Source organism: Saccopteryx leptura, chromosome 6 (genome assembly GCF_036850995.1).
Source record: "Saccopteryx leptura isolate mSacLep1 chromosome 6, mSacLep1_pri_phased_curated, whole genome shotgun sequence".
Classification (NCBI taxonomy): domain Eukaryota; kingdom Metazoa; phylum Chordata; class Mammalia; order Chiroptera; family Emballonuridae; genus Saccopteryx; species Saccopteryx leptura.
Window position 1 is genome coordinate 71,444,982 of NC_089508.1, and position 15,050 is coordinate 71,460,031.

The window sequence follows — 15,050 nt, forward strand, 5'->3', positions numbered from 1 at the left end:
CCGCATGCACCCCGACTAGGATCCATATGGCAAGCCAACTAAGAGGTGATGCTCTGCCTATCTGAGTAGTTGCTCAGTTGCTCAGCAACTAAGCTCTTCTTAGTGCCTGAGGTGGAGGCCATGGAGCCATCCTCAGTGTCCAGGGTCAACTTGCTCCAGTTGAGCCATGGCTGCAGGAGGGGGAGATGGAGAGAGAGAAGTGAGAGGGGGAAAGATGGAGAAGCAGATGGATGCTTCTCCTGTGTGCCCTGATCACAAATCAAACCTGGGACATCCACATGCTGGGCTGACGCTCTACCACTGAGCAACAGGCCAGAGACTGAAACCTATTCTTTTGGTATTTTATGGGGACTTCATTACATAGGCACGAGTGATCAAATCATTGCCCTTCCATTGATTCAGCTTCCTACCCCTCTCTCCATACCTTGTCCTGAGGTCAGGGGCCTGGGACTGAAAGGCCTAACCACAAGGATGGTTCTCCTCACAACCAGCCTCATGCTTAGGTAAGGTCCAAAAGTAACCTCATTAACATAATAAAAGACACCTTCATCTAAATCCCAAGGTTTTAGCAGCTCTGTGCCAAAGACCAAATATATATACATAGATGTGTATGTGTGTGTGTGTCTGTATAGATATATGTATATATATGCATATATATATAAAATATATATAATAAATTATAATTTCACAGAAAACAAAACACATTTTACTTTTTACCTTTTTTTTATTATAACACTTTTATATTATAGAATCTGTCTTGGCTAAATTTTTAAATGAAATTTTGGAGAATGGAGAATGTTCAAGGATTTGGAGTCTTTCAGTAACATGACCCTAATCTGGTACTCCTTTTACAGATAAATCTCCATTGGATTGATTTGAGTTTTACATGAACTATGCAAGAAGGCTTGGGTCTCCAATGTGCTAGGACTCGAAGAAGCTAGAAAAAAGAAGGTTCACACATTGCCTAAGGACAATTCTCTGAAAATGCTTAAATAAGCAATACCTAAAGTAAAACTTTCATAGGAATAAATCATTAAATAATACATATTTTACATTTAAAAACTAAATAAATTTAATACATAGAATATGAGCAAGAAAGTTGTCTAATATGCCAACAACCTTGTATTTCTTTGTCTTTTTGTTGACTTAATAAAAATATTGGGTACAGAAATGTGTGAGCATCAGTGTTAATACCATAGAACATTAGGCAACTCACTTTTTAAGACCATCAACTGGAGAAAGGTTCCTTTTGTTTTGTTGCAACTAGACATTCACATAAAAGAATGGAAAATACTTAGAGTTAATAATGGCAAGGATTATCATATTGCTCTTTCTTTTTAAATTGAAATTTAAACCTGTTCATTATATGTGAAAGTGAGTCCACTTTTGATGGTGCTACATTGTTACCCTAAACTTCTTTTAAATTGCTGCTTATTTTTTCAGACATCAACGAATGTGAAATCGGAGCACACAACTGCGACAGACATGCTGTATGTACCAACACGGCAGGAAGCTTCAAATGTAGCTGCAGCCCCGGCTGGATTGGAGACGGCATCAAGTGCACGGGTGTGTTGGAAAATAATCGTGCTTCTCATGAGCTGCAGAGATTATATATATGAAAATGTGAATTTGTGTATTACTGATGTTAAATGACATACTTTCTGTTCGTAATGGTGTGATCTGTTTCCACTAGATCTGGATGAATGCTCTAACGGGACCCACATGTGCAGCCAACATGCGGACTGCAAGAATACCATGGGCTCCTACCGCTGTCTCTGTAAGGAAGGCTACACAGGCGATGGCTTCACCTGCACAGGTGAGTTTGCATTGGAAACAACTGTGTAAAGAGCAGTCGGAGAAGCAAGGGGTTGTTCCATGTCTTTTGGACCCTCAATTTTTTTCTGAAGGCTGGGTCAGTTATGGACAACCTTGCCATAAAAGATTAGCTCTTTGAAACTATATCCTTGTGGAATGGAAATTTGGAGCTAGGTTAATCAGGGAAACCTCAGAGGCTAATTATATATGTATATAGTTATTAGTATTATATATCTCTCACTGTATGTAATAACATCAATTTAAAACAAGTCACACTTCCTCTTATAGCCCTTAGCGTTTTTGTTTCTATGTCTGTTTCTCACTGGTGACTTGAGAGCAAGCCTGCTGTAGGAAGCTACAGAAGGAAAAGGGATTAGCTGTTCTGGATCATGTCAACAAAGTATACCTTTTTCTCCCACTGGCCGTGATTATTAGCATCCCCCATTGGCATAAGCAGGAATTCATTCACTTCCAGTTTTACACTATATCAATGACCTTTTTTTTTCCAGTTATAATTAATAGTCATGGAATTAACATGAACTCTTTCATATATTTGCATACATATTTTCATATATTTGCATATATTCTTTCTGTGTAAATACAGGGATGGGCAAAAGTAGGTTAATAATAATAAATTATAGAGTAATTAATAAATAATAATACAAGAATAAACTTTCGCATCCTTACAACTATAAAATGACTTTTGCCCACCCCTGTGTGGTACACACACTCACATGAACATATATACACAGATAATGCTTTTTATGTTAAGGCTTTGGTATGAAATAAGATACTGGGATCCATTTCTTATTGGCCATTAGGTAGCATGGCTGCACATGACTTGAAGCATTAATTTATCTTGAGCACTTAGCTCGTAAGAATTTATTTAAACACAAAAGAGTCTAAGGCCCAGTAAGCGATTTACCTGTTTATTTTTTTTTAATTCACTGAAAGCTTGAAAGCTTTATCATACTTGAAATTATTTTTGCCTAACCCAGTAAAATTTTGTCATCATAAACTTTTTAGGCATGTATGGTTCTTGCATTTGATATTTAATGCCCATGATTATTAATAAAACTCAGTAGAACTCGACAGAAATTTTTAGTATCCTCTGTAGTTGTTCTAGTTCTTTTTCTGCCCTTCTGAGCTGAGCCTGAACTTTGAGCGATAGGCATGTGAGTTCCTGTCATGGATGTGTCCTCATGGGGATAACTCTACTTGAAAAAGCCTTAGTTTGAATGATTTGTTTAACTTACTCATTTTATATCATTAGTGATCATTTAGCATCTGGACACCATGTTCACCGAATATTCAATATTAGCATTCAAAAAGAGAAGAAATGAGTAGATGTGTTGAGCAGAAAGTAGGACCAAACACCACTCCACTCAGGAAGCTGACAATTATAAAAATTATTGGACCCAGGGAATAGGAAAACTCCTAACTGAGAAAGAGTAACTTCTGTTTCTTTCTGGCTGTAGATCTTGATGAGTGCTCCGAGAATCTGAATTTGTGTGGCAATGGCCAGTGCCTAAATGCCCCAGGAGGATACCGCTGTGAGTGCGACATGGGCTTTGTGCCCAGTGCTGACGGGAAAGCCTGTGAAGGTAACTGATGGGAAAGCCGCTGGGGGCCCTGCAGGTCTGATGAGAGCAGGTTCTTTAAACCTTCCTGGTTCTGCTTCAACCTTGTCAACTCAGTCTGCAAGAGGACTAGGTCTCCTGCCAGATCATTTCTCTCTGTGTAGAGAAAACCTTCTCTGGCCTTAAGCTGCACATCCAACCTGGGCCAGGTGGGCTGCAAGAGTACACCTTGTTGGTCAGAAACTAGAGACATCAACTGTGGTTAATTCACTCAATGCCATTTATGTATCCTCATCGTCAGGGGAAAGAACCCAAAGTGCTAGTCCCCTTATAATGTTCCACTGAAGGATTCTCTTTAGATATGGAAATACAGTTTTGAGTCTCTGTTATGGTTTGGTTTCTAGAAATAAAGGTTTTCACATAACAGCAGAGTGGTCTTTCCCATATATAGAATAATGTCCTGGGTTCACATGTCTCACAGGTCTCTAAGTATCTTTTGCAAATCCATCCAGTAGGAGACCCTTTGGGATAATGCCATATATCATGATGTCTCTCAGTGCAAGACTCTGTCTTTCTGATAAGTCAGACAGGAAGAGTCCTGGGAGCCTGTTGACCAAGGGTGGACCCCACCAGGAGACACAAGATTCTTCTCTTTGCCCACACTTGTAAAATTTAAGCACATTATTCCTCATTGAGAAAAATTAGTGGCTATAGTGAACTCAAAAGATTTCAGTAGAAATAAACAAATGATAACAACTGACAGCAGAAATTGAAGCAAGATGCTTATTAATCTCTTAACTAATAGTTGTTGCTTGTTAATAGGACATTAACTCAAAATCAATCTTTAGCTATGACATGTATACTAATTCCCTCATAGAGTTCTATAAATACTTTTCTTTGTTATGGAATCATTGGGTGTTCTTTATACAGTTTATATTAAATATGCAAAGTTTGATATAAAATTTCTCTTAGTCAAGAAGAAACCAGATTACGCTCTTGATCATGAGCCTAATGCCTTGTTTACTTTTGTTACTGGGAACATCCAAGGAAAACGGGTGCTGTGCCACCTCCGGTAACACAAATAGTTGCACTGAAAGTGTTGCTTCTCTTAATGCTACAAGGGAAGGTTTTGTTTGTTTGTTTATTCTAATATAAATCATTGCTGGCAGAGTGGCCATGTGTATTTAAAGCCAGTCTCAAGGCTGAAAATGTGCTCATACGTCAATTACACAAGCAGAATGTTCATGGGAGGCCAGGACAGAGGCCTGGCAGAGGCATCTGCAGCTTTTAGCTCTCCATCAACAATAGCAAAGGCTCACCATAGTACTAGGGATACAGAGGATTATAAAACTGAGTATTACAGTTACCCCAAAGCCTTTGTGATTCTTAACATTTTAACCCACAACAAAAACAGTAAATGTATAATAAGAAAAAAATTAGGCTACAGTGGCCTTTTGGGCTCTTACTTTTCAAAAGTGATGTGGACCTGTATGAAACACCATACATGATATATGTAAAATGCTTAGACCGTTACTTGACCTGTAAATAGGGGCTGGGAAGTTCTCACCTAAGAGACGTCCCTATGCATAGCAAATCATCTATAAGTCTACAGGAGAAGTGCCTAGAGTGATGTCTGATAGTCATCATTTTCCTAATAACATTAGTTATTTAATCACATTAGGCAATTTCTTTAGCAAAAGATTAATTTCTCCTCTTTTTTTTTACTCCTTTCCAAGATATTGATGAGTGCTCCCTTCCGAACATCTGTGTTTTTGGAACTTGCCACAACCTTCCTGGCCTATTCCGTTGTGAGTGTGAGAGAGGCTATGAACTGGACAGAAGTGGCGGAAACTGCACAGGTAAGATGTCCATTTGCATTGAAATTTGCTCCCAGGGGTCCCAGGGCTGCTGGGGACCTGTTGGGATTTCACAAGGATATTCACAGAGCCACAAACAAAAAGCTGGAATGAAGCATTAGGTAACACGGAATACATTTTCTGAGACTCGGAACTGACTAGATTTGAGGATGCAGAGGAAAGCGTTGAAGACAGTTGAAGGAGCAAAGTTGGTAACCTTATGATCAATCTGTGGCTACAGAGGAATGTTCCAGGGGTGCTCCAGCTATAAGGCTTCCCAGCCATTCCTTTCCTCCTTGGGTACTTTTTACTGAGTTTCCTTTTGAAGGCCACCGGATCATGGCTTTTTGCCTTATACTTCTCCATAGCAATACTCACTTCTGCCAGGGGCCAGCAGAGAATGTGGCACACTGAACTCGGCCACCAAGTGTGTCAGTTATCTTGCTGGAAAGCAAGGGACTCTCCGAGAACAGACAAAGAACATTAGAAAAGCTATAGGCACCCCCGTAAACTGTTCCTCTGCTCCCTTGGGCACTGAGTGAAGACTTTGAAAGCCATTTGCACTTCTCCATCCTAGTCCATCTTCCATTCAAGGATACTGAGGAAACCAGTTCCATTCTCTATGGGCTCAGGATGTCAGGAAGAAAGTGATTTTTCCTGCAACCTAAACTAGCCATGACTTGGTGGCTTTCCAGATTATGACCAAAAGTTGCCTATGCAACCTTGGCACGTTGCCCAAATTGCTCTTGGTTTTTTTTTTAGGCCCTTGGTTTTTTTTAAAAAAGCCTTTTATGATGCCAAGCTGGGCCTCTAGCATACCAGACCCTCACCTCAGTGCCCCAAATCACCATCAGCATGAGTCTGTCTGACCTCATTTCTGTGGGTCTCCCCTGTCCCTCCATGTTCACATGAGATTGAAGAAAATGATTTTCTGTCATGGAACCTACAGGTTCTAGATCCAAGGGGAGGGCCCAAGGGGAAGGGTTCATCTTCACTCTTCAGCCTGTCCTCGTCTCAATCAGTTGACCTGTTCTTGAGGACTGTGTGAGTGTTCAACACAAACTAAAGGATTACACAGAGTCGAAATTTGCCAGAGCCCATGTCCTAAATATGTGGGATTCTGTACATATTTTTAGACTAGAAACTGAAAGGGAAACACTCACCCCGGCCTCCGTGATGGGAGAGAGACTCTCAGCAGGCTTGAGGAAACACGCCAAGCCCCACGCATGTGTCCGCGCTCACACTTGGCTGCACCGAGGCGAGCACGCCCAGTGGGGGAAGCTGCAGAGGGCGCCCGCTCCGGAGGGTTCCCTGGGACATCTTGCTCTAATTTAATGAAATAACAAGCCACACATATTAAATATATTTTCTTAAAACTTATGTCTGAATTTTTGCCTGACCGAGGTCACAGGAGTGTTTTGCTTTCAGTTACCTTGACTGGAATATTTTTCCTAGTTCCAAAGTCGTATTTTCTCCTGATGACAAATTTGAATGCTAAATGTGTTCCAGGGGAAAAAGACCAAGGACTATGACATAGTTCCTTCCTGAGGGGTTTTATTTCAGAAGTGGAAGACTGTATTTCTAGGTGTAATTATAACTGGTAACTCTTAAAAAGGCTCGTTGGGAGCCCTAGACTTTAGTGCTACTGTTTTATGTTGATGTCTTCCCCACTTTGGCTCAAGTGACAGTTCAGCCTCTGCTTTGGTTTCAGATGTAAATGAATGTCTGGATCCAACCACATGTATCAGCGGCAACTGTGTCAACACTCCCGGCAGCTATACCTGTGACTGTCCGCCTGATTTTGAGCTGAATCCAACTCGAGTCGGATGTGTTGGTAAGATCCAAAAATTTTTCAGAGAAGCATACTGTTTGTTATTCTTAAAATGACATTGAGCATTCCACTTTGAAATTTGAAAACAAGTAATAGTATGAAAATGTAAGCATTTCCTAAATCCCATTTATACTTTCAGGTTCCCTTTTTGTGGGTAAATTCCCAGTTTATGTGTTTGGGCACTTTATCGTTTCTCAGTAAAAGTGAATTTTGGTTTTTAAATAGTTTCTGAAATGGGTTTAAATTTTCAACCCCCTCCCCGTGTAGAAAGACTCTGCCTGATACTTTTTTGTTTGTTTGTTTGCATGTGGGAAATAGATACCCGCTCTGGAAATTGCTATTTGGACATTCGACCTCGAGGAGACAATGGAGACACGGCCTGTTACAATGAAATTGGAGTTGGCGTTTCTAAGGCTTCCTGCTGCTGCTCTCTGGGCAAAGCCTGGGGTACTCCGTGTGAGCTCTGCCCCTCTGTGAACACGTGTAAGCAGACATCCTCTTATTTATTATCGTTATTTCAGCACAGGCCAAACCTCCTTGCTGGAACCTCATAGTAGAAGCCATGGAGGGAGGGAGCTGCCTCTCTTTTCTACTCTTCCATCAGGGAAAGGAGATCAGTCTACTTGGCTTTGTTGAGGGACCCCGCTCACTTTCTGGTAGTCAGAAAGTGTCACCAGTTGGCTTGCACTAAGAGGTCAGGTGGAGCAGGTAACCTCTCACTTCTGAGTGAAACGCAGATCACATTATATTAAAAAAACACCTTCCGGTGACAGAGGACAATCTGACTTTGGGTGATGGGTATGCAACATAATTGAACGACAAGATAACCTGGACTTGTTATCTTTGAATATATGTATCCTGATTTATTGATGTCACCCCATTAAAAAAATAAAATTATTTAAAAAACAAAAAAAACAAAACACCTTCCAGGTTAAGTCACTTATGTTGGTTACCTTCCAGGGGCCACATTGATTAACCTCTCCTTTGTCATCTATTAGCTAAATTCAGAAGCTCTAGGACAGACTTGAGTGTCCCTGAGTAAAAGAGAAGCAATTAGTTAAACAAATATGAGATGGAAGATGATTCCAGTCTTATGTGATGACTTTAGAGAAAGCTCCAGAATTCAATTTTAAAGACAAAAATAATATCTTCTAAATAAAAAAAAAAAAAAAAAGCTGCTCAATTTTCTGAGTGGGTGCCCCATTGTGATTCAGAGTCAGATGCGGCTTCTTTGGCAAAGATCAATGGTTGCTACTTATGTGGCGCCCGGGGGGCAGGCATTGATTCTTTCCTTGCCAAAGGATCATTTATTCACTTTTTCTAAAAGTATTTGTTTAGCACCTAGAGTGTGTACTCTGGGTACACAAAGATGAATTATATACTAGGTCCTGCCCTCCAGGAGTATACAGTCTGGTACAACAAGACCTAGACATACAAGGAGTCAGTCAGTGTAGGCCTCAATAAGGGAGAGAAGGGCAGACACAGTGCCCTGAGTGGGAGGACCAGCACACCTGGTTCCAATTAGCACCCCATCACATGCCAGTCCTGTAACTTTGGGCAAGTTACTTAGCCAGCCTGAGTTTCCTCATTCATAAAATGCCTCAGAGGATTAAATGAAATGACTGGAGTAAATGAATGAATTCTCTCAGCAGGCATCTCCTTCTCCCTACTCTTTAGAAAAGGAAGTCGGCCCTGTTGGCAGAGGGTGCTGATGACTGCAGTTTTTAATTGGGCTCCCAAGGAAGGGTGTGGTGTGAAAGTAGAGACTAGAAAGAAGTGGAGGATGGAAGAAGGAGAGGAGGAGAGGAAAAGTAAAAGAAGAGGGTAGATCATTTCATTGATACTGAAAGAAGCAAACTAAGAGGTCTAAGAGGTTTAAATAGGGGAGTCAGCTCTACTGATTAATAATGATTAGCAAATAGTTTCACCCTACTCTGGACTGGATCAGAGCTAAAACTGGAATATATACATATATAAATTTATGTATATATACATAGAATTTCAGAAATTCAAGAGAGGGATTATCAGATTTGGGAAGACCATGATGGCTATGAAAGAACTGATTCTTCTAGGTATGCACCAGGATGACACAGCAGCTCAGGGTCATTCTTACTCCCGTGTTCCTGTATGTACCACACTGCTGGTGCACAGCCCTGAAATAAATGTTTCTGAGTGAAATGCTTGCATGACAATTAATGGGAGGAATCAAAAGACACAGTAAAAACTCGGGCATCAGTAATATTATTGTTAAACAGACGGGCAGGGAAGATGTCTGGTCATTAAGGAGAGAAGTGGGATGGGAACCAACAAAGAATAGCTTTTCCTGAGGCTCTTTTTTGGGAAAGGTTTTGGAAACGGGCTGATTAATATTATTAAGGGAAGCTGTAATTTCTAGGAAGGAAGGCTGAACAAAACAAAAATGGAGGAGTCTGTTAGAAAATAAAAGGGGAAAGAAAATCTTTAAAAAGAAATCATGATGGAGATAAGGAAATAAAATATTTCACAAGAACAGAAGGCCAGGGAAAATGTAGAGGGTTCAGAGACAGAGGACAGGGGCCTTACAGTTAGCAGCATAGTAAGAGCCCTTTGAAAACGACAGGTATACACAGAGATTTTAACTTTCTTCAGATGGTTGGGGGTAACTGACAAAGATTCCTGAGAATGAAAATTTTCAGTTGGATATGTCAGTATTTCTCTTGAATATACCATTTCTAGACATTCTATATTCAAAAGAACTCAATTTGATTTTTTTTTTTTTCCATAGCTGAGTACAAAATTCTTTGTCCTGGAGGAGAAGGTTTTCGACCCAACCCTATCACTGTTATATTGGAAGGTAATTCAGTTTCCTTTATCATAAGGAGCACATATTTTGATCTTCCTTGGGTTTATTAACAATACTGAAGGGATACCGTTGTTTTTATAGATATTGACGAATGCCAGGAGCTTCCAGGGCTGTGCCAAGGCGGGAAATGTATCAACACCTTTGGTAGTTTCCAGTGTCGCTGTCCAGCGGGTTACTATCTGAATGAGGAAACCCGAGTGTGTGACGGTAAGTGGCCCTTTATAGGATGATTAAGTTCTTTCCAATATTGAGACCTCAAAAGCCAGAACTGAAATTTAACAATATAACACAATGGTCTAAATATGAACATAATCAAGTAAATATGACGTGTGACAGCTTGCAGTAATATTACTGACGTAATGTTATTGTCATAATGCCAATACACTTTAAATCACTCTCATTTCCTGAGAAAATTATACTTTTATTATCTTGGGTCACAGTCCCACTTATGCCTACAAAGAGTTTTCCATGCCCTTCAGAAAAGCCATTTTTATTAGAGTAGCACAGACCTCATTTCAGTGACTTCTGTGTATATTCTGGGCAGTTCTGGGCTCTTTCTCTTCTAGTCCCTCACTACTTACTATTGGTACTGATGCATTTAAACATAGTCCCTTTGGTTTCATGATGTCATTGATGACTTATGTTGATCCTATGTTACTACTGGAAAGATGCAGAATATTGACCACTTTGAGCTTTCAGAGGACTTGGACTATAGACCATCCTGAGAGAGAGAGATGGTTTCCATTTACACACAGGAGTCACATAACTGTTTAGGGAAGAGACTGCCTTGCATCCTGGAGGAAAAATAGTCCTCTGGTTCTCCAAAGGCTTATCATGTGACTCAGTGACAGCCTTATTGAGTAGTATGGGCATCACGGTATGTACAACACAGCTGTGAGACCATGAAGTTAACAAAAATTAAAACCAACCCCTATGTCTGAAAATAGAGAAGGTGGTATGAAATACCTATTTCCTGGCTCCCTTACCAATGTAGATTCGTGAACCCAGCTGTTGATGGCTTCAGGATACATCATATCATTCTGAGACTCTATGAAGTTCTGTATACATAGTTGTCTTTCTGAAGGATACTGGAAAATGATATTTCCCCCACATTTTCATCCTTGCATGCCTTTCAGGATGTTAGGAACTCAGTTATTAGGAACTCATACCTGAAAGCAAAACTTCCTTTTCTATGACCTTCTTTTCTGAAAATGCACACACACATTAGCACAGGTAGACATTAATGAATTAAGCATCCTTTTCTCTTACCTGGATTTTTAAGTGCTCTGTGGATCTTCTATTTCATTGTCAACATTTATACTGACACTTGAGTGTCAGGCCATTCCAAAGAGTGAAGTTTCCATATTCCCACACCACTTTCTCTTTGGACTGTAGATGTGAATGAATGTGAAACTCCTGGAATCTGTGGCCCAGGGACATGTTACAACACCGTTGGCAACTACACCTGTATTTGCCCTCCAGACTACATGCAAGTGAACGGTGGGAATAATTGCATGGGTAAGTCTAAGATTTTCTTCATAATGCATGGTTGGTCCTCATCCGCAAAGGGTTAAAGAGCTTACAAGTCCAACAATTAGTCCTTAGCGTTAGGTTCTTACCAGATCAAGTGCTGCCATCCTTTCCTTTCACTGCCCTTGTGAGACTCTCTTCCCCTGTAAAACATAAGTTTGGCCTTTTTTTCACCACCTCATGTGGGTGGTTCAGAGTTTTCTTTAAAAAGTCATGTTGGAAAATCCCAAACAAGGGTTTAATAGTACTTCTTTTGTTTGACTTTGGGTGTATCTTTATACAATTATACTTACAGCACTGACCTACAGTATTAAAACATCATGAGTCGGAAATGAGAAAATTACTGCCAAATAGCAGTGCAGAATTGTAACTAGGAGACGGGGTGGAAAGTCATGTAAAGTTTATTAATGTTGCAACTACATGATGACTTAGTTCTGTGGCACAGAATATGAGGGAATACATTTCTCAAAGGCTTTTTTTCCGCTTATAGTAGCATAGGTAGATAGAAGGTTGTATAAGAGAAGGCTTTGCCCTTACTGAAGCCAAGTTACACGATACAAGAGAAACTCACTCCTTGAGTATCCCCTTAGAAATCTGTTGTGAAATCCCCCCATGGCATCACCAGTCCCTTCCTTCTTCCTTTCTTCTAGATATGAGAAGAAGTCTGTGCTACAGGAACTATTATGCTGACAACCAGACCTGTGATGGAGAACTGTTGTTCAATATGACCAAGAAGATGTGCTGTTGTTCCTACAATATTGGCCGAGCCTGGAATAAGCCCTGTGAACAGTGTCCCATCCCGAGCACAGGTGAGTTTTAGTTTCACCATTACCAAAAGAAAGCACAGGTCGATAAATTATTGGGGAAATGAGTCTCCACCAGGGAAGAAAAGGGTGCATTGTTTATCTTCATGTTTCCTTTAAATCTCTGTACTCTAGTTAACCAATGTCACTCCATTAAAATTAATTGTCTAAATAAAAAAGAAAGAAAGGAAGAAAGAAAAAAGTGAGTTCACAAAAGCAAGTACTTAAATTCACAGTTGATCCTGGTCCTTCCCAGCTGAAAATTAAGTTACAGAATATGCTTTCTAATTTCTATGTTAGTTCATTCACCCAACTTACAGGCTTAGCATATCACAAAAGTATAAGTATTGTTATCATTGTCATGGAATTTGCCATGTAACCAAGAGACTGGAAATATTATGCAAAGAAATATGAGAAATAAAGCATATTCTTATTATTTTAATGTACTTATAACTAGTCCTGTTCCAAAAAGAATTGAAGGCAGTCCACAAAGATTCAAATGTAAAATACGAAGGCATAAGGCAAATGTCAATCAAGGGCAAGAAACTTGGAGCAAGGAGCGAAGCTAATACACAGAATCCAACCCAGGAATTCCTACCCACTTGCCAGAGATGAGTAGTAACTTTGGCTTCAGACTCTTTAGCAACTCATGAAAAATGGAGATATGATCAAGTCTAAGAGTCTCAATGACCATAAAGCAAACTCGACACTAAAGGGAAGTATAAGTCTTCCTGATATTGAGACCTGAGAGAAATTTCTTTTTCTGTCCTGACAGAGAAAAATCTATATAATATTATTTGTTTTTTAAACAAAATATAAAAAATAAGTATAATTTATAACAAGTATAAACAAGTATAATTTATATCCTTGCAAGAAATGAAGTGAAACTTGAGTGTACTGTTCTTAAATGCTAATATATACCATATATGTCATGATAACATCATTTACTAATGTGATGATTTAAATAGAATGAACTGATATGCATGGTTAGAGTATTCTATAGCAGTGGTCCCCAACCCCCAGGCCATGGACCAGTACCAGTCCGTGGGCCATTTGGTACCGGTCCGCAGAGAAAGAATAAATAACTTACATTATTTCTGTTTTATTTATATTTAAATCTGAATGATGTTTTATTTTTACAAAATGACCAGATTCCCTCTGTTACATCCATCTAAGACTCACTCTTGACACTTGTCTTGGTCACATGATACATTTATCCATCCCACCCTAAAGGCTGGTCCATGAAAATATTTTCTGACATAAACTGGTACGTGGCCCAAAAAAGGTTGGGGACCATTGTTCTATAGTACCTACTCCATTTCCTGCAGTGATCTGTAATATAGTAAATCTATTGTCTGGTTCTACCTGACAACACATAAAACAGATACTGTTTTTAGTAAAAGATACCATTTCATCCATAATTTACTCCAGAAGTAATGTAATAACTATCACTTAGAATTATGAATTACCTTACTCTGCAAGATATCACTAGACCGGGATTGATAAACTACAGCTCACGGATGAAATCAAGCCCACCATTTATTTGTGTGTAGGCCATAAGCTAAGAATGAATTTTACATTTTTAAATGGTTGGGAAAATTTTTTTAAAAATAATATGACATGACCTGAAAATTATATGAACTTAAATTTGGTCTCCATAAATAAAATTTTATTAGAACACAGCCACACTGATTTATTTACATGTTGTCTATGGCTGCTTTCATAAGATAGTTGAGTAGTTTTAACAGAGACTGTACAGCCTGAAAAACCTAAAATATTTATTCTTTAACCCTTTAAGAAAAAACATTTTCTGACCCCTAATCTTGTCTGATTGTCTTTGAACATACATACCTGTCAGAAAAAAAACCCTGTGGGTTACTCATACTTGATATCTATGTCTCTCTATATGTTTTTAATTATATTAAAAAATAAGTTTATCTTTATGAACTGTTCTATTATAAAATATACACAAAAATAGTTTGTTTAAAAAATAAGATTTTTTAAAGGTCGCTGGCTTAAGCAAGGGGTTACTCGGTCTGCTGTAGCCCCATGGTCAAGGCACATATGAGAAAGCAATCAATAAACAACTAAGGTGTCACAACAAAAAACTGATGATTGATGCTTCTCATCTCTCTCCGTTCCTGTCTGTCCCTATCTATCCCTCTCTCTGACTCTGTCTCTGTAAAAAATAAATAAATAAATAAATAAATAAATAAATAAATAAATAAATAAAATTTGATTTTGTAAAGATAGATAGAAGTTCTAGTATTTTATTTTTTACCTTAATGGATCTTTGTGTGTTCCTTTAGAGACCACTTTGGAGACCCCTGATAAAGACTATCACTTATTTTCAGAAATGTTTGTCTGAGTTTAAGAGGATTTGCATACTCTTAATATAAAATATAAGATTTCTTCTTCATGTTGAATATTAGCCAACTCCAATCATGGCTTTTCATTAGCTAAGCAATCTGCACGTGTTTTAGGAGCCCCTGAAATTTATCTGGGTGACTAGTGTCTGTTCGCATAATACTTGTTGGAAGTGGGCAGTCACAGATTAAGCAACAAAAGCACTAGGAGAAGAACATGATACATTTACTTCCAGAAACTATTGTCTAATTTTCAGTAGATTTGACCAGTAAGACAGTGGCCATCTTGAGCTTAAATTTATATGAAGCTGCAATAGTTGCAGTCTTGAACGGGAATGACAGAATCTTAGAAGGACTATAGGTGACATTTAGTTCATTCTTTATTATATCAACTTTGATGAATTTAGGCACAAGAGAGAAAGGTAGA

At 39.0% G+C, this 15,050-nt stretch overlaps 1 protein-coding gene across 1 annotated transcript in view; it reads left to right on the forward strand.

The window, feature by feature from the left end:
• FBN1 (fibrillin 1) overlaps positions 1-15,050 on the forward strand; it is a 250,417-nt gene that overhangs the window by 185,066 nt on the left and 50,301 nt on the right. The window contains exons 33-42 of the mRNA XM_066344305.1: positions 1,444-1,566; positions 1,694-1,816; positions 3,294-3,419; positions 5,132-5,254; positions 6,963-7,085; positions 7,401-7,565; positions 9,847-9,915; positions 10,006-10,131; positions 11,320-11,442; positions 12,105-12,263. Of these exons, the coding sequence (XP_066200402.1) occupies positions 1,444-1,566; positions 1,694-1,816; positions 3,294-3,419; positions 5,132-5,254; positions 6,963-7,085; positions 7,401-7,565; positions 9,847-9,915; positions 10,006-10,131; positions 11,320-11,442; positions 12,105-12,263 (1,260 nt within the window). The remainder of the gene's footprint in view (positions 1-1,443; positions 1,567-1,693; positions 1,817-3,293; positions 3,420-5,131; positions 5,255-6,962; positions 7,086-7,400; positions 7,566-9,846; positions 9,916-10,005; positions 10,132-11,319; positions 11,443-12,104; positions 12,264-15,050) is intronic.